The sequence below is a fragment of the Suillus paluster genome (assembly GCF_016628075.1).
Source record: "Suillus paluster strain FC165 chromosome Unknown EDB91scaffold_18, whole genome shotgun sequence".
Taxonomy (NCBI): domain Eukaryota; kingdom Fungi; phylum Basidiomycota; class Agaricomycetes; order Boletales; family Suillaceae; genus Suillus; species Suillus paluster.
In genome coordinates this window covers 42,108-60,740 of record NW_024537578.1, presented here as the reverse complement: position 1 = coordinate 60,740, position 18,633 = coordinate 42,108, and the positions used below count along the sequence as shown (strand labels likewise).

The following is an 18,633-nucleotide window of genomic DNA, read 5'->3' as shown; positions in this document are numbered from 1 at the left end:
ACGAATATGTTGACACGTGATATCGTCCGCACAACCAGCTTGATGTTCGCTTGTCGCACATTTGCCTGTGAGAATATGAACGACTAAGAAGCCCCGTAAAGTTGAAATACGAGAAGGTAGTGCACATTCCAAACCGTGAAGCCTACACTGATGATGCAAAGAAAAATAATCAGGAACAAAAATCGAAGCTCACACTCCTGAAATACATGAACCCAAAAAAACATCACACAGAATAGACTCTGAATGAGCACACGAAGCCAAGACCACGCCCGCCTCTGAAGAACTTTCAATGACACCTGCATTACCAGAAAGCAAAGAAGGAGAACAAGAATGAAATTCATGCACAATCCCATCGTGGGACGAATGTTTTAAAACACCTCCTGAATGAGGAAAAACATCAAGAGCTGCAGAGGGCTCTAACTCAGGCAAGGATTCTAAAAAAGTCAGGCTATGCGAAAATCATTCTGGGTCTTAAAGACTCACTGACTTCCAAAAGCCGTGACAAATGTCGTGCCACTTGACAATCAAAATGGCCTACTTGTCTCCAAGCAGCTAACCAATTAGAACTGACGACCACATCATTGTGCAGCACCGCGGCCACCTCGAATAACACATCAGTGCTTAGGGGCTGTCCCTCATAGGTTGTTGTCAGAACAGCCATGAACATAGAACCAACGACTGGGCAGCCAAATGAAATACCAACACCCACTGACACCAAGGTGTTCAGGAGTGCACCATCGAAAGAAACTGAGACCGGGAAGCGACCAGTGAACAATTGTATGGTGAGGATAAAGCATTGAGCTTGACAGGAGGGCGAAACACCAACATGGCCTTTATTTGTGCATCAATCAATCACACCTTTACTAAGGAGCTGAGAAAGGTCAAGAACACCGCCACAGCACCGCAAATGAGATTTTCAACCCCAATTCAATAAAAGTGAAAATTTAGTGGAAATCCAGTTCACCCTGTAAAACCCACTAACTAAGTTAGTGGGAATTAGACTCATGTGATGTGGTTACCGTGCCATCGCTGTGCCTAATGCTGCATAGTGATGGAAACCTTCAAGCTCGCTGTGTGACACGTCGAGCTCGAGTATCTCACTCAAAAGTGGTCGGATTGACAGCACATTTCGACGAACAGCACACCAGTAATAATTGTGTTATGTATACGGGTCTTATGGGTCCATCAAAGTAGACTAAGGCAATGTAAGACTACTATTCATCCCCCTCCTCTTTGTCAGAAGATTCCAAAAATTCAGCGCTTTTAGGACCTTCCTGCAGCTGGGCAGGGTTCTTCTTTGCTCTCTTCAATGGTCTATGATTCTCCTTATTTGCCTGTCCTGCGCTAGACCCGTCTTTATGCTTCTGAGGTACTCCAGCATCCAAACACTTTTTTCATGGTTTCCAAACAACTTCCCCAGCTGAACGTTGTGTATCGAGTTCAGATGCATGAGCTTTGACCTCTGCTGGTGATAAAATGGTCCAGTAGCATGTACATGCCTTGAGGGCATCACGGAGCTTGCAAATGTCGCCGACAGTCCCGATGTTCGAAGGGCTGGTGAACTTGACACCATGGGGCCAGCCCACAAGGTGCACTCCATACGTTTCAATGACAGATGTTTTGTAGTTGTTGTAATTCATTACAATATCTTTTTTGCCGGTCATGGCAACTGTGAATAATGTTAGAAGGGGGCGGTGTGTGTAGAACACATTGATACTCACCTAGGCCCTGGAGGATCAGTTTGCGTACCTGCTTTCTCACAGCTTCCAAAGAGTCATGTTCATTGAGGTCTACAGGAGCTGCATAAGTACACGAGCTATGTAAAGAGACGAAGGACTTACTTTGATTCTGGGTGCACGCCCACTGTTCATATTGCCTAAGAAAGTCAGCCATGGGATGCTCATACACATCCTCCCAAAAATCTTCAGAATTATCCGTGCCCAGGCTATACTGTGATAATGATACATTATATAACTAGCAATGCCAGTAATGGGTGATACAATAATGATTGTACTGCAGAGATCACTGGCATGTGTAGTAGTGATGTATCATTAATGTATCGCTGGAGGATCCCACCTACCCAGCTGTCGGTCCAGTCCCTGGCTTCCCATCAAGCTTAGTCAAGCTTGTACCTTACTTCCTTTCTTCTGATATTGGCTATATTTGCAGCTACATTATTTATATCCTGCTTCCTATCCTTCCTGTATTTGTCAGCGCCCTATATCGCCATACGGATCCAAACCTTCAGGCACCTATGTGCCGGTGCATGGGAACCCTTTTGGTAAAACTGTACAGTTGATGAATGCATGATAGCGAGCGATGATCAATGATCCCCAGTGAAGACTGGACCCAACGACTTGTGAGTATCTCATGTGTCATTTATCTGAAGATACGATTACACTGACCACACGAGTTTAGAACGGCAAGAGCTACTCTATCGGTGCATGACTTTTTTGGTTTGTTGATGTTGTTCTAACTGTTTGCTCGTAACAGGTTGCCAACAATTCTTAGACCTTGGGCAAGTCCATTTGTGACGAACCACGTCTTCCCTGTCTGTTCTCTTCATCCGAGTCTCGCATCCATCATGACGATTTTTCACGTCATTGTATGTAGTATTCCCGTTTCCATGCTATCATCAATATTATCCTGCTTTTGATACCACCGCTATGGAATACCTGACCTGCAATTTGTACTACTATACTGCTTTGCGATAGTGTCATAATTGACACACTATGAGCATTACATTATTCTCATTCTTGTGCGCTGCATGTTCTGAGGCCTTTGTATATGTTTTTCTCTCCAATACAAAAAAATAACATCTACAAGCCTCTCTGGTAAGGTCCAGCTTTCACTGGGGATGATCCTCGTCACTTGATGGTTTTCTTACACAGATGCTTGAGTCGAGTGCAACAGAAATTTGATGAAGCAATGTTATTCAAAATATACTTTCAAACATGCGTGCAGTATACTACGATATGTATGAGGTGCAAAGTTTTACCTAGCTTGTCCCGATGGCATTGGCAGCGGCCGCCTGAGACAACTGGAATTGCTGCTGTTTGCCCCGACCTCCCTCAACGGGCTGTGAGTTCTCATTTGAGGCCACCTCTGCACCCCCTCTCTTCTGAGGCTTTGCCTGAACTGTCTCAGAGCTCTCCACATTGGTCTTCATGGACTTGCATTTAGAAGCCTTCGTTGCCACCACTGGCAATGCCCCAGAAACTCCGGCAGTCTCTCCAGGACAGGCAGAGCTGGACATCTGTGCAGGAGAAAGAGGTGCAGCAATGGGTGCCACAGGATGAATGGGGGTCAGAGGATTGGGAACTGCTGCAGAAGGCTCACGTTGGGCAGGAGTTTCTGCCAGAGTAGGAGTTTGGGCAGGGGTGGGAATTGCTGCAGGAGCAAGAGCCGGAACTGCCATGGGAGTGGGAGTGCTGCCATATGCAGCAGGAGTCTGTTGAGTAGACAATAGATGATGAAGACGAGGGGGGGACCTCAAGCTCTCCAAAGTCGTGTTGTCAAAGCCACGGCTATAGGAATTGACAAAATTGAAGCTGAGCACGTCAGGGAATAGGATATCATGACCAATTCTTGACACAGAAGGTAAGGGAGAGAACAGTAAAGAAGGCAATGAAGACAGTAGTGGAGAAGAGGGAGGTAGGGGAGATGGTGGTTGATAGTTCGGTGGCATGGGTAGAATTGTTCTATTGGAGTCTAGATCAGTGCTGTCGTCTTGAGGATCAGTGGGGGAATATTGGAAGAAGTTATAGGCTGGCTCTGGTATGTGAGTCAATGATGTATCAGTGTGAGGGATTTCCTGTCCCAAAAGTGCAGGTGATAGTTCTGACAGTGATGGCAATGGTCCCAACAGTGCAAGTGATGTATTAGGTGTGACATACATAAGAGTCGAAGTTGAAGAGACACTGGTGAGTGATGTATCAGGTGCGATGTCCATTGGAGAATATGTGAAGCCGTTATGAGTATTAGCGAGTGATGTATCATTGGGAGGGATTTCCTGTCCCAAAAGTGCAGGTGATGGCTCTGATGGCGATGGTAATGGTGTGAGTGTATCAGGTGTAGTTGCCTTTGATAACAGTACTGCAGCATTGGCTACATCTCGATCAGCTTAAAGCAGAGACAGTGAATCATTGGACAACTCACGAAACACCCAGGATGCAAATTCAAAGTAGGGTACCATGATCCTCTCCTTGAAGTTCGGAAATATGTGGTTGAATTGACTGCCAGCGGTAGTTGTCCCAATATGCAAGCTACTGACATTGAGTTTGCCAGCATTCATAGGGTCAGGGCCAGCAAGCAAAATACTGAAAGTCCATCCTGTTGCATCGTGCAACTCGGTGAAAAAAGTCAACAGGATTTCCGTAAGTCTGGATATGATCCTGCCTGCCAATCAGCGACAATCAAGTGAGATAAGTAAGAATCACTTACAAGTCCTTTGACAGCTCCTTCATTTTGTGATTGATGTCCTTCTCCCTCTCTTCCTTCATCTCTTGTGCCAATTTGGTGACTTCCTCCTTCACCTCCGCAGTTTCATTTTCCCAGCAGGATGCCAGTTGTTTGCGAACAACCTGCATAGCCCACTTCTTTGGTGCGGGTGTGTCCGGTGCATCCTTCATAGCCTCGAGCTCCTCCTTGACTGCAGGCTGCACATGCGTTGCATAATACTTTTTGGCATATACCTCAGTTGCATCGAGAGAGTGAGATTTCTTTTTTCCTGATTTGATGGTGATGTTGCCAATGAGCTTGTTGACAATCGTGTTCCCAGTGGTGTTTGCCCAGTGACCCACCTTTGAATTACCAAAATTGTTGCGTAGTTTGACGATCAAACGCTAGTAAGTATAACCACGCGATTAACCAATATTCCAATAACACTTATTGAGATAAAATTACCATCTGAAGGGCCTCCCTTGCCTTGCCTATCTCCTCAAGCTCCGCTTTAGGATCCAAGGGCACATCTTTTAAAATAATAGGCCAACTTTCTTCCCATTTCTCAAAGAAGGGCAGCCAGAAACCAGTATAGTTCCCGTTTTTTTTGCACTCAAGGAACTTCTCTTGGTATGTGAGCACAAAGGCTTGCTGATCCTGTGAAAGCCAAGTATGTGGTGCCATCTATTATGATTTCATTTAATTACTGGTCAGTGCTAACATTGAGGCGATCTTCCAGGACGTACTTTTGCCAAGTTGTCGCATTACTTTTGCCGAATTGTTGCGTGAGTGAGCCAATTAATGAAGACAAAAAGTCAGATGTGAAATGAAAAGTTTCAGTCAGATGCATAAAATTCCTTGAGCCACAGGTGCGTACTCCCGAATTATTAGTCAGTTATTCTTAGGGGAACAACGTATATCATTTGTACATATACAAAGATGCTACATTACATCCATACACCTGTCCCACATTCATCAATAACACTGTCTACAACAGACTGCGCACATCGACGAAGGTCTTCCAAGGCATCAATAGCCCCCCGCATGATGTCCAGGGAATCTGGGTTGTCTGGGTTAGAAATGAAATAGGTGCAAAGGCCCTTGACAAAATTCGCTGTGCTCGAAGAGCTGATGAGCACCTGCAAGTGGGCATCTACGTCATCACATTGTCTGGTCCTTGATCAAAGATCAATATATTACGGAATGCTCCCAAGATGAATCAATGGCATACCAGCTGTGAGAATGTTTCTTGTTACCATAATCTCTCTTCGAAACTGACAATTTGAGACCACTTCGACTGCCCTGCGATCAATGAAACACAGTATACGTACAGTAGAGCCACATACTCCTTCAATTTTGACTTCTCTTGGTATTTTTCCTGTCTTTTAGCACAAATCTCATCACGGTTACTAATTAATAGTAATTGGAATCAATCAGTGACTGTCTTACTGGCAAGTCACACTGGCAACATACCGTTTGTAATATGCCCACCTGGAACTGTGTCTTGCTTCAAGTTTCTCCTCAGGGGTATTGTACAGGCGTGGTCTTCCTACTACAGGCATCAATGCAGTGTCGCTGTGCAGATATTAGATTCAGTTCAGATCACCAGCAGGTATGTACTCACCTATCATATTGTCGTCCCTTCTTGCAGTTCTTTTGTTTTGGTGTGTGTAACTTGTCGCGCTGACTGGAAAAATATCATTAGTACAGCTGTCGCTTGTCATCCATGCCAAGGCCAATAGAAACAACATTATCGAAACATACCGTGCATAGTATGACCGCCGATAAGTGTGTGCTGCCTCTGATTTCTCTTCTTCAGTGTTATGTAGCCATGGTTGTGCCATGTGCCCAAAAGTGGCTTAAAAGTAAGAGGTTTGAAAGTAAGCAGTTTGTATGCTCAGTATTTGCGTAGGAGTTTTGAAATGCTTCAAGTAGGAGACAAATTTGGAGATTTACACGACTTTATTCCACCAACTCAAAACAAACCCAATATTGGTCTTTCAAGTTTGCGCTATCACCCGCAAAGAAACTACACATCCCAGGTAACAGTACACCCCCTCAGGTAGTTTCACTAGTGTGCTCCACAGCAATATTATTAACCCTCATTTTCACAGGATGCTAAATAGGCCAACCAGGCCCACATGTGTTGTTCCTCCTGCTCCACCTCCTTCACCAGTGTATACTACTTTTGAGTCCTATCACTACCATAAGGTATTTTCAATATCTCTTCTATTACACCCTGGCACTGAATTCTTCCAGTCAAAAATGCCATCGCTCATTGAGCTTGTCCAGGCTGCAAGAGCTCACTTGATTCGGGAGTCCAAGGTTCATGTGGTGCAGGCCAGTCCTGCTTGATGGGAGAAGGATCATATTGTTTGTCTTATTAGATTAACCTTGTTCAATCTACTCACTCGAAGAATGGCTTGAGAGGACTGGAAGTCATGTTCGACAATGCAGGTAACACTGAGTATTACAAGAGTATCACGCAGTACAAAGAGGACTGGAGGCTCATGTTCAACAACACACAGACTATATTACAAGAGTATCACGCAGTACAAAGAGGACTGGAGGCTCATGTTCAACAACACACAGACTATATTACAAGAGTATCACGCAGTACAAAGAGGACTGGAAGCTCATGTTCGACAACACACTGACTTATAACCAGGACACTTCGTGGGTATACATAGATCTGACTACTAGTAAGACTAAGCTACCTGCACCACCTCACCACGTTCAATCGTGCATTTCACAATCCTGATACCTTGTTCAACAGAGTCTACCTTGTGAAAGATGGCGGGTGAAACTCCAGTGACCTTGGGGCTGGTAACATCCCTGCCCATGAAAATTTAGTAAATATGATAGATGAAGTATATCTATGCTTACCAGCCTGAGAAGATGCCAATGTAACGGCCCCACATAACATAGTAGAGGGGCGCCTTGTCTTTGATAGGCACGTTGAAATATTTACTGGAATAAGAATGAAGGGTGGAGTCCTGGGCAAGAGACTCAGCTGCATTGGAAGCATCCTCATCATTGGAGTCCATGACAACAGTGACAGGAGCTGTAGTTTCAGTTGTGGCAGTAGAAGTATTTGCAGTTGTGGTAGGGGAGGCAGCATCATGGGGAAAAGCGTCCTCATCATCGGAGTCTGTGATGACAATGACAGGAGCTGTGGTTTCAGTTGCGGCAGTAGAAGGACTTGCGGTTGTGATGGGGGAGGCAGCATCATGGGGAACAGGGACAGGAATGTCCATGGTAGCCAAGGTAGAAGCAGCCGAGTCATTATCAATGGGTTCTGCAACATTATAGAAGCGATGTCAGTCATGGTAAATCAAATAAAAATACGGATTCACCTTCGGTGACATTTTGGCCGGTACCAGCCTCCTGCAATGCAGCAGATATTGCCATCCTGTTGTTGAGACAGAGTCCCGAGAGGATGTTGATAAGACCATCTAGTCAAACCGACACCAGAGTATTGGTTTGACTGGAGGGAGATGGGTTTTGGGTCATGGTAATAATAAGGCTGGATAACGCGGCAGTGAATGATGCATCACTCACCATGACAGGCATTTATGTAGCCCAGGTGTAGTAATTCAGGATCCTCAAGAATCATGGCAGTTAAGTCCAAAGAACGAGGATTGTTACTAATGGCCCATATAAAGCTGGATGTTGTGCATATGCAGAGGAAGAAGATCAGCTGACTAAGCTCTAAAGATAATCAGTCAGTCCTTCATGGAATGATCATCATACTTGACTGCATTATTCGACCGCATTATTCATCTGATTTTGTCATCGGCCAAGCAGCACAGAACTTAAGTACGTGTGCACCTTCGAATTTCTGACTGATATTCACCGTTTACAAGTAGGCTAGTAGTATTCTAACTACTACTTCAAGCCTTCAAGTTTGACCAACACCCCAATACCAGAACCATTTAGCAGGCTTCATTCCTGTTTGGTTCTTCTCACGACAGAGCTTATATCGTGTTTGCCATAACAGGTGGCCAGTTATGTTCTACTCCGAGGTCAGCGAGTCTTTGTGCTCATTACTATTACGTGGAGACTTACTGCTTGAACTATCAATTTTAGTGCTAACAACAACGCACACATATTGTCAGTGAATAGAGTTTCAGCTGTAGATCCTGGCCACAACTTTTGTCAAAATGGCCATAATGTATCAAACTCAATTGTGGTTGATCTGATGAAGTGATGGGTTTCGTCAGACTTTGGATGGTATCTCATGTAGGTTTGTATGCATTCTTTGAGCCAATCTAACTGAGCAGAGCTAAAAGGTGCCTGACGTCTTGGGCTCTGATAATACCTGGCTACAAGGTAACAGGCACACGCAATCCCATCTGGTAGTAGATAAGTTTCATTCTGAGAAGTATATGTTGATTTGCTCACCTTCGCGTCTACGTCTCAAGGATGCGATGCTGAGGTGTGTGATATTGGTTGAGGAGGACATGCTGCCTGTGAGTATTTGCAGGTGGTAGGGCAGCAAGAAGCAGTGAGAATCGTGTGTGCAGTAGGTATATTTTATATGTGTGGCAAATTTAAATATACTTACCAGGATTCTCCAAGCTTCTTTCGGACTTTGGAGACTTGAGCCTTGGCTAACTGTGGCTGTTGGACAGGTCTATGTCTTGGGGACGTTCAGCTAAGGGTGGCCGGGTTGAACGAACTCATTTTTTACCCTCCATCAGCAATGGCCCACTGTTGTGGCTTCATACAGGAGAGATCACTACTGATGGTTGCACACAACTGCACACTCACTATGTGCCTGCTCCCTCCCTCCTCGCCTTCGACTCCCCGAATGTTGGCTCTGATGAAGGCATGCTCTTTGGCAGCAACTGGGATGAATCCCCCCTGGAAGAGGACGGGCTGCAGGATCTCATTGCATGTGACAAACACAAACACACTGCTGCGGTGAGTATCATTGCCCTACATTTATTACATGACTTGAAAGTTATGTATCAGGATATGCCCTTGCTAGCGTGGATCCCCAAGTGTCAGGCCTTCCTGGATGAAACCCTGTGCCTTGAAGGTCATGGAAATGCAGGGAGTTTGTGTCATTGTGGTCTTGCTGTACCCCTTTTCAGATGTCACAACTGCTTTGGCATGCAGATGTTTTGCCAAGTGTGCATGCTTCACAGTCACATGAGTAATCCTTTGCACAGGATTGATGTACGTACATGTTTTTATTTGCTAACATTAAAGACTGATAGCTCCCTATAAGATGTGGAACAACTTATTTTTCCAGTGCACCACCCTGAAAAAAATGGGTCTACATGTGCAGCTAGGACACAAGCCAGGTGAGAGGTGCTACAACCCTTGTCCCTCGACCGGTGATGACTTTGTCATCATCGACGTCCATGGTGTCCATGAGATCGCACTCAATTTTTGTGGCTGCACAAGTGCTCAAATCTGCTACAAACAATTACTTCGCACACACTGGTATCCAGCAACCACATCGGATCCTCACACTGCTGCAACATTCACTCTACTGGAGCACTTCCACCTCCTGTCTTTCGAGAGCAAGGTTTTGGCCTATGAATTTTACCACTCACTGGCAAGACGAAACAACAATGCGGGCCTGTTGCAAATAAGGGTATGTAGTCAGAACATATGAGTACTGCAAGTTACTGACACAAGACTTTAGGATCGCTACTCTGCATTCATGCGCATGGTCCATGAATGGAGACATCTCAGGCAGCTCCGTCGTGCAGGGAGAGGCCATGATCCTGCTGGTGCCAAGGCCACGACTGCAGGTGAATTAGCTGTGCAGTGTCCAGCATGTCCCCACCCTGGTGTTAGGTACTGTGCTGCTCAAGAAGTGGAGGGGTCAGGGCTTGGCTTCAGCTCTTGCGCTGCACCCTTAGCCGAGTACATGCCCTGAATTTGGAGCGGGTCCGATGTTGTCCGACGATAGGACGGGTAGACCACTAGGGTCTGCTTTGAGGGTCGGGAAGTAACTGCTACTAGTGGCGGGCCGACTAGGAGCGGAGCAGAGAAGGCAGAGGATAATGCAGAGGGTAGATAGGAGCAGAGGGGATTTATTGATAGGAGCGGGGAAGTAATAGAGAAGACTTAGAGCATGGCTCTAAGTCGAAGTGGAGGGTCAGAGGTGACAACAAGGCAAAACTTGTGTCCTGAGGTAGCAAGGTCCTACAGAGAATCCTCACAAGTAGAAACTGCGAGAATGCAAGTAATATTAAGACTGAGGAAATATCTAAGTACAGGATATGTTTATATACATCTAAGTGTGAGGCAGTGATAACTGGTACATAGCTAAAGGCTATGTAATTACTGTACAGTAGTAAGCGGAAAACATATGTGTCAGAGCAGATATCAGTATATACGCATCGGATGAGTGATCGAGCAGTAAAAGGTATTACCAGTGATCTGGAAGTAAGGGTCTATGTACTAATGGGGAAAGTATATACCTAAAAGGAGAAAGAGTTTCCAGTTGAATGGAGACATTATGAAAGGTGACCGGTTGGGCAGTCAAGCGGAAGCATAGGGCGGATGGTCAGAAGGTGTTTGGATGGAGTGGAGGACGGATGGGGCGGAAGCGGAAGGGATGAGTGTCGGGTGGAGCAGATATCAATATTGTCAGAGCAGATGGATCAGGGTCGGATCAGGTATATGACACCTGGCAAAAATATACCGCAAGGCTGGCAGGATGAGCTGTTATCGGTTAGGTAAGTAAACAGTAATTACAGCAGTGGACTGATGCTGATGCTATTTTTAATGCAGGTGGAAATACGCACTGTTTATTGTGATCAATGCCAACTTCCAACTGAAACACAAGGCAGTATCTTCGGATAATAGAGATCCCAGCCTCAACTCTGGGTGGGCGTATTTCGTCAAGGAGGTGGCATACAAGTCATATTTGGCCGATCAAGCTGGTGCAAAGCAAGATGTAAGTAAAACACCATAATACTATGCCATGCAACATCTGACTAGTATCCCAGCACAGCACATGCGTTAGTCATAATGCTGTCAATATGGCAGACACAAAGTCCTCGCATGGCCTGGCACCCACAGGTGTTGGTGCAGTAGATTGTGCCAGACATGACATGAAACTCGCCAATGGTGTCAGAGACCTACAAAAGGGTGACAAGTGCATTTAATTTTATCTAGTGTCACGAGCATCACTGATTAATGGGATATATAGATACATTAACATGGACTACCTTGTGTTCTCGGCACTATTGGCCTTCACAGTAACCATGATCAATATTTCCTATGACATTGCATGTCAGTGGCATAAGAAGCTCTGGACACGCATGGAAGCCATGCCATCAAGGTTACATATTCCTCATCACTCCATGACTGTCTGATTTTTTGTTCCCAAATTCCATCTGAAAGCACACATTGGCGAATGTCAGAGAAACTTCTCATTCAACTGGTTGAAACATGTGGGATGAACAGACAGTGAAGCTCCTGAGCGCGGATGGTCAAATATAAACCAGGTCGCGACAAGCACAAAGGAGATGGGTCCAGGATCATGTCGAGATACACTCGACAATCATTTCAGGGATTGGAATTGGAAGAAGGTTATGGCACTGGGTTTGTGTTGTTTCTCTGGTGGAATATCTTGTGCTTATTCAGGAATAGGCCGTACACTCTTGCGCAAGATCACTGACACCATTAAGTGGAAGAAGGAGCACAGGGAAGGACTGGCAGAGCTAGAAAGAACCATTCAGCCAATGCTCATCCTTCAGTGGAGGAAAGAAGTTGAAGCTTGGGACGAGGACAACTCTCAACCTAATCCGTTCAAGAGCCACTATGCCTGTGAGTAATGCTATTTTTTAGAGTTCACAAATTAATGTCTGGCAGCTATTACACAAGCTGCAGTTCATCTACAGCTCACTGAGCTTGAAGCCCACAAACTTCAGGCTGGGATGAACATCTCCCTGCATACCAACATTTCTCCAAGCAGATTAATCACCACCGACATCGATCTACAAGACCAGCAGTGAGTTTTTTGTTCAACAAATCAAGTTCACCGCAATAACAAAGATCCCAACAAGACAGCACCTGAAGACAGATATCACCAATGCATCTCTCCACCCCATGGACAAGCAGAAGACTACCATGCAGACCTGCATCACCACTCTTCAATGTTGACTGGATGCCTGGGCTCGTGTCCAGGAACTATATATGCCTGTTGTGTCCCAGCTTTGTCATCGATCTTCAGAAGCTGGCATGACAAATACGGCACAGCTAAAGCCTGAGGCCTTCAAGCTGTGACTCCCATCTGAACTCCAACCAACAGCAGGATGCGACAACAGGCTGGCTGCACACGAATGGGAACTACGGCATGCACAAGCACTGGATGCTCTCAATGAAGTCCATTCACATCTCTGCCTTTGGTCTCACATGTATATCTACAAAGATAGAAATGTCTGCAGTCAGGCCACTTCTACCCGCGCACAGGCCCTCATCGAAGGTGTGGAGCTGAGGAAACAGGCTAGTGTTGACAAGTACCGGCATGCACATAACGCACTGTTAGCTCTCAGCCATCAACTCAATAAGTCTGGCTGGGACATTTCCCTTCCACCACTCTTGGATTCAGAAGTGAGGCCTATGGGCGACATGGAGAGACAAGGGAGTGGTACCATCTCTTGGATCTGGCTAGACTCACATGTTGACAATAGCAGCTCAGAAAATGAGCGAGTTCAGGATTGTGAGTCTACTAGCTCCAGTTTGATATGGTATACTGACGACATCTGCTAGGTGTTCGAGTAGAGTGGTGCAAAGCGTGCACGCACGTAAACTGCTGGTCAGAAGAAGTTGAACTCCTCCTTGAGGAGATGCGAAGAGTTACAGTATTCTTGAGGTGGCAGGCAGAGTGGTGGGGTGGAAGGCATAGTTCTCAAGCCCCAGAGTTGACAGCTGAACAGGAAGGACTGGCTGCATATGCATGTTGACAGGCTACACTGTGTCTGTCTCTCATTGCCTCCTTTCAGGACCTATGGAAAGATGTACCGATGTTCATAAGTGCCGCCCTGGACATTCCACCGGACAGTGAGGATGAACCTACCATCGACGTGCGACCCCAGTTGTATAGTTGATACATCACCCATGTACAGACGTTAATATATATATCATGCACTCAGCCGTCCAAACATAGCTTGATCACTAGGAACGAGATTGGGATCGCAAGGTACTGACTACATAGAGATCTGTAAGATCGAGAATGCCTTGGTTCATATTCTATGCTCGGTCTATTAGGGGACTGCACAGCCCAGTACATTGATGTATCACCAGTCCTACAGCTCAGAGTGATTCGTGTATCACCCTTTATTACAAGTACGAGTACTTGATACATCACTCCCCCAGCTACATGTGTCATGCCGTGCATCGCACTTTGAATGGTGTCATTGATGTGACCGTGGATGACAAATAGTGTGTCATAGACACCAGTCCGAACTCGCAGATCATCCAGCTTCAAAAAAATGAGTTTAGTCAGTTGCTGTCAAAATTCAAATGTACCTCCTTCACAATCCTATCCGTTGTGGCTACAACATCTTGCACAGCTGCCAGATTGTTCGCCTGAACACTAACAACCTTTTTTGACGATGCTCCTTGAGAGCTGCAATGTAACCTTCCTTTTCTTGCCTGGTAAGGCCTTTTGTTTCAGGGTCAGCCGCAACCATCTCACGAAGTTCAGCCAATGAGTACCGAGAGCCTGCGGGTCGATCTAGTTGATGCACGATAAGCTTCATGATACAACTGAGTAAAAATTGATCTGACTTACCTGCGTTCATCTCTTTCACCTTGGCATGAACAAGTGTGTTGATTAATTGACTTTTGTGCAAGGTTCAATAATGTGTCTGACTGCCAATGATATCATTGATGTGCTTGGGAGTAACATGGTGAGCCCGTGAGAGTGCTTTGATCTTCATTTTCTGTGCATTTAAGTATTCAGCGACTGTGTCATGTAAGTGCTTCGTTCTCTCGATCTTCTGGCCCCTCTTGATCTTTTGAGATGCCTTCTGGGCATCTGTTAGTCGAGGTGGTGGTGTCCAAGGGCAGATAATCGCTCGTGTTGGGTTCCGTGCTGCCCAGTAGGATGTGTTTGCCTCATGGAGTGATTCTGGGATCTCTACAATGGTGTCCAGCACCTCTGCTTCGGTGGGATTCGACTGAGATGATGGTGTGGTGTCTGGCACCTCTGCTTCGGTGGGACTCGGCTGAGGCAATGGTGTGCGAGCAGGGGGGGTGGGGAGCTCTGGAATAGTTGGGATATTTGTAGCTGCTATGTCCTTAGTTAGAGCTGCAATTTCATTGTTGGTAAGTGGCATAATGTACAGGGACAGGTCATCCCAGTCAATCTGATCAATGTTGGGAACCTGTTCACTGCCAGTGCTGTTGACTGGATCAAAACTGTCACCTGAAAAAACTCCAGTCGAGATAAAGTTGCCATTGGCATCAAAATCATCAGCCATGTAAAGATAACTGATACTTGGAGCGGTGGGTAGACAAAGCGTAGATGGGGACATGACTTCAGAGTTTGGCGTGTGACGGATCATATAGATCACGCCAATAAACGACACACGATGCCACCGACACACCATGCACATCCTATCATTCAACACAGAGTTTGGTGTGTGACGGATCATATTGATCTCACCAATAAATGACATGTGACACGCTGTGCACATCCTATCATTCAACACCAATTTTTTTTTTGAAAAAAAGGCATAAATTGGTGTAAGATCTTGAGGTTGACATGAAACCACTCAGGCAACATATTAACAGCAGTGCAAAGCAGTGCTGATCGAGGCATACCTTCAATGTACATGTTGCATGACTCGGGTCCCCATGCGGACTTGCACCTGCATAAATGGCATGAGCCATTGGCTGTTGAGTTAGGGTGCTGGTATTCTACTGGCCACGGTTGCATTTCCAGCATGCCAAAGCAAGACAATGAAGCAGACCTACTTAAACTTGGACCAACAACTCATTAGGTAAGCACATTCTGCTGACAAGCGCTTAATGTTTAACAAAACATATCATCAATCATCTCGATCATTGCCAGCTGTTGATGTCTGATCATATTATTTTTATCACCGTCAGTTATCTATGTCTCATGGCAGGCTGTCTCACATTCCTTTTCCCCCAAACCATGGTAAGCATGATTCTTCGCATTTGAGGGACGTCCAACTCAGGGGAGATCATGCAGCTCATCATCTAGGCAGCGCACAGCTATGCAATGTTGGCTCTCCAAACCAGGGTAGGTCAAATCATTTGAGTCACTGAAATTTTGCTTACCACCCCCGGGCCCCAGACAGAGTTCAAGAAGCTCAAAATGCCAAGGCTCGTGCTCGAGCAGCTTTGTGAGTCCATCCCCCATGCAACTCTACTGTTTGTGCTCACACGAATGTTTTTTTTTAGAAATAGGGCAAGGTGAGGACTCGTATATCACCATGGGTATTTACTCAACGGATCTACAGGAGGAAGAAAAAAAAACTAACTGAAGATCAAACAGCACCCATCGCATCATCAATTGATGACTGTGAAGACCTGTCCCACAATGTTAGTTGGGACGCCAATGATGATTCAGTGCTCACGATGGACGACGATCTGCCCTGCCCCTATGACTCTCAAACTCTAGATTCCACCAAGAGAATCTTCCAGAGGTGGCGAAAGGAGTGGTTGGTGTCAGAAGACACATGGGGAGAAGCATATGAGGAAGCGCTCGCGCATGCTCACATGGAGGGGACACATGAGACTGATATTTTCCTTGATCAATGTGCAACACATGCTTTGGAGGGGAGGACGATCTTGGAAGCCATATGGGGGATTGTACACACCAGTTGCCCTTATTGCAGGGAGTGTCTCAAGTACGACAGTGTTTTACTATACGATTTACTGGTTTCTGTGGTTTTGCAGGTAAAGTTCATGGAGGTGAAACTAGATAACGAACATTGTAAATAGGTATCATATTCAATCTATAATGACTGGTACTATCAGCACGTGTGCCCAACTCTAGGCTGTCTCATGAGCATTGTAGCGAACACACAGTGAACATAGCGATGGCTGTCTAGGCGACAGTCTGAGCATTGTCGCGAACACATAGTGAACATGTCATATACCGGATCCGAGCACCCCCAATACCACCTGTGAACATCCCCATCCCTGATCCAACCCCCTGTTTCCCCATCCGCTTCATTCCTCCTTCCCCAACAATGCACAAAGTGCATCTCAGCAGGATTAGCCCTGCTACCTCCACCCAACTCCATTCCGCTTTTCCGACATTACCCCTATGTCCTCCGACACCATACCCCTTCCATCCGACCCTATCTGGGGTTCTGCTCCCCCGCCCTATCGGTCCGCCTGATCCTATTCCTACTCCCTCCGCTTTTCCAACCCACTCGGTTCCGCTCGTGTTGTCCCACCCGACTATTAGTCCGTCCGACTGCCTCACCGGTCCACTCCTAGACTAGGAACCACTCAACTGGTCCTATCCCCGTTTAGTATCATGGTTCTGCTTTTCGGGTACCCGGTAATCCCTATACCCTAGCGATTCTGATCCGTCGTGTACATACTTTTCCCCGAGCCTTATTCTCATATGTCTCAGTCATCCTATTGTAATCCTGTACACTCAGCACATAGCCTTCTGCTATGCTATGCTCACCACCTAGAGTATATAAACATATGTACATTTGTCTGTAGATACTCAGTCTGAATATTACCTTTTCTAAGCCCTGCTCTTCTGCTCTTTGACTTAAAGCTTATCCCAAGTCAAACTCCTGTTTCCCGGCCTAGGGGATTGACTCCCTAGGTCAGCTGTCCTCCGACCCTTGGCTTCCCCACTTCCCCATCCCTCCGTTCTGCTGGTTCTGCTGGTTCTGCTGTTCCGCTATTCCGCTGTTCCTCCATTCCTCTGTCCCCCCATTCCCCCATTCCTCTGTTCCTCCGCTCATCCGACTCCCTGTGCATCGGCCGCACTTTCCCGTGTGTCAGATCCGATCCCTGCACTCCCTCACATCCGTCCCCTCCTTTCCGCTCTGCTTTGGACTTTGTCCAAGCAGTCCCGATCCGCTTCTACTGTGGGTTCCGACCCCAGTAGTCCCCCGCCTCTCTCCTGTCGGGCGGAACCCCCGCCCGACTTTCCCACGCTCACCTAGTAGTCCGCCAGTCCTCCTTCAGAGGACCCCCGTTCCGACGTACTGTCGGAACTCATAGAACTCGCATCGGACTACATCCCGAAATTAGGGGCATGTACTCAGGTAAGGGGCGCAGCACATGAGCTGAAGCCAAGCCCCCCAGACTCCGCCTTACCCCTGAGCACGGTCTTAACAAAACTATATTAAAGCTGACTCATTGTCTCCGTCAAGTCTTCAACCTGCAACCATAGGTCATATGAGTCTGAGCTCACAGATGAGCCCACAGACAATGTAGGTGAAGGAGGGTTGGGCAAGGACTCTGAGGTGGATGGCCAGAAAGGGCCACCTGCCAGTGGAACTGCCTGGACCCTGTCTTCGTCACACCCGGCCGTATATGCTGCTAACACCTGTTGAAATGACACGTAATGTTTCTGAACATTACCACTAACAAAATTTGTTCATTCAGCAATGTCAGCCCTAACAACATCGTCAAGAATTAGCCCACACAAGCCAACAGGTACCCAGACACAGCACACCTACCAGCGGTAAAACACGCCGACTTCTTGCCCAACTGTTATCACCCAGAATCCCTCAGGTGTCTGATCAGCTTGTGGAGGATGGATGTCACTAGGCATGGGAACAGCAGCCATAACTTGGCAGAGTGTCTGTGCAACCATTGGCGAAGCCTGAGGCTGAGGGTGGGATGGTGTAGCAGTAGAGCGAGCTGTGGTGGAAGGGGAAATGGGGGCCTTTTTCTTTGGAACAAAACAAATGCTGGCGGGCGTGGATGGCATGAGCGATGATCTCGACAGGGCTATGGACTCTTCTGTTGTCTTGCAGCTCCAAGTGATGGTATCAAATGATGAATCTATTATCGAGCATCAGTGTATTAGTTTTTGGATGGGTGAAACACCCACCTGATAGTGTCATCCCTTGCAGCAAATTGTGCAAGTCTTGAATATGGTCACCCCTGGTAGGGCAGCTACTAGATGGTGTTGACATAGGAGCGATCTCACGAAGGACTTGGTTGGAGTGCTACAGATAATCAGTCACGTGCAAAATAGATCAGACT

At 46.4% G+C, this 18,633-nt stretch overlaps 8 protein-coding genes across 8 annotated transcripts; 3 read left to right on the top strand and 5 right to left on the bottom strand.

Annotated features, from left to right (window-relative positions):
• Positions 1-1,394: 1,394 nt before the first annotated feature.
• EDB91DRAFT_1247071 (uncharacterized protein) lies at positions 1,395-1,893 on the bottom strand (the record flags this gene model as incomplete). Its single annotated transcript, XM_041322762.1, has 3 exons — positions 1,395-1,669; positions 1,722-1,790; positions 1,842-1,893. The coding sequence occupies 3 exons, from the start codon at positions 1,891-1,893 to the stop codon at positions 1,395-1,397; spliced, it is 396 nt and encodes a 131-aa protein (XP_041178450.1).
• A 1,105-nt stretch (positions 1,894-2,998) lies between these two features.
• On the bottom strand, positions 2,999-6,284 carry EDB91DRAFT_1080976 (uncharacterized protein; the record flags this gene model as incomplete). Its single annotated transcript, XM_041315318.1, has 10 exons — positions 2,999-4,122; positions 4,159-4,394; positions 4,444-4,844; positions 4,906-5,097; positions 5,424-5,593; positions 5,720-5,742; positions 5,772-5,849; positions 5,914-6,015; positions 6,065-6,127; positions 6,205-6,284. 10 exons carry the CDS (start codon positions 6,282-6,284, stop codon positions 2,999-3,001), a joined length of 2,469 nt encoding a protein of 822 aa, XP_041178449.1.
• Positions 6,285-7,148: 864 nt separating this feature from the next.
• EDB91DRAFT_1247069 (uncharacterized protein) lies at positions 7,149-7,851 on the bottom strand (the record flags this gene model as incomplete). The annotated part of the gene is made up of 3 exons (XM_041322761.1): positions 7,149-7,275; positions 7,327-7,738; positions 7,797-7,851. The coding sequence occupies 3 exons, from the start codon at positions 7,849-7,851 to the stop codon at positions 7,149-7,151; spliced, it is 594 nt and encodes a 197-aa protein (XP_041178448.1).
• Positions 7,852-9,078: 1,227 nt separating this feature from the next.
• Positions 9,079-12,425, top strand: EDB91DRAFT_1080974 (uncharacterized protein; the record flags this gene model as incomplete). The annotated part of the gene is made up of 13 exons (XM_041315317.1): positions 9,079-9,366; positions 9,565-9,624; positions 9,701-9,752; positions 9,903-10,048; positions 10,100-10,208; positions 10,755-10,756; positions 10,945-11,141; positions 11,197-11,362; positions 11,415-11,563; positions 11,618-11,700; positions 11,875-12,012; positions 12,055-12,237; positions 12,283-12,425. 13 exons carry the CDS (start codon positions 9,079-9,081, stop codon positions 12,423-12,425), a joined length of 1,716 nt encoding a protein of 571 aa, XP_041178447.1.
• Positions 12,426-12,825: 400 nt separating this feature from the next.
• EDB91DRAFT_1247066 (uncharacterized protein) lies at positions 12,826-13,376 on the top strand (the record flags this gene model as incomplete). The annotated part of the gene is made up of 2 exons (XM_041322760.1): positions 12,826-13,132; positions 13,183-13,376. 2 exons carry the CDS (start codon positions 12,826-12,828, stop codon positions 13,374-13,376), a joined length of 501 nt encoding a protein of 166 aa, XP_041178446.1.
• An 894-nt stretch (positions 13,377-14,270) lies between these two features.
• EDB91DRAFT_1247065 (uncharacterized protein) lies at positions 14,271-14,951 on the bottom strand (the record flags this gene model as incomplete). Its single annotated transcript, XM_041322759.1, has 1 exon — positions 14,271-14,951. The coding sequence occupies one exon, from the start codon at positions 14,949-14,951 to the stop codon at positions 14,271-14,273; it is 681 nt and encodes a 226-aa protein (XP_041178445.1).
• Positions 14,952-15,541: 590 nt separating this feature from the next.
• Positions 15,542-16,898, top strand: EDB91DRAFT_1247064 (uncharacterized protein; the record flags this gene model as incomplete). Its single annotated transcript, XM_041322758.1, has 6 exons — positions 15,542-15,580; positions 15,651-15,685; positions 15,744-15,788; positions 15,847-15,858; positions 15,906-16,295; positions 16,532-16,898. 6 exons carry the CDS (start codon positions 15,542-15,544, stop codon positions 16,896-16,898), a joined length of 888 nt encoding a protein of 295 aa, XP_041178444.1.
• An 866-nt stretch (positions 16,899-17,764) lies between these two features.
• On the bottom strand, positions 17,765-18,563 carry EDB91DRAFT_1247063 (uncharacterized protein; the record flags this gene model as incomplete). The annotated part of the gene is made up of 3 exons (XM_041322757.1): positions 17,765-18,005; positions 18,102-18,429; positions 18,479-18,563. 3 exons carry the CDS (start codon positions 18,561-18,563, stop codon positions 17,765-17,767), a joined length of 654 nt encoding a protein of 217 aa, XP_041178443.1.
• Positions 18,564-18,633: the final 70 nt, after the last annotated feature.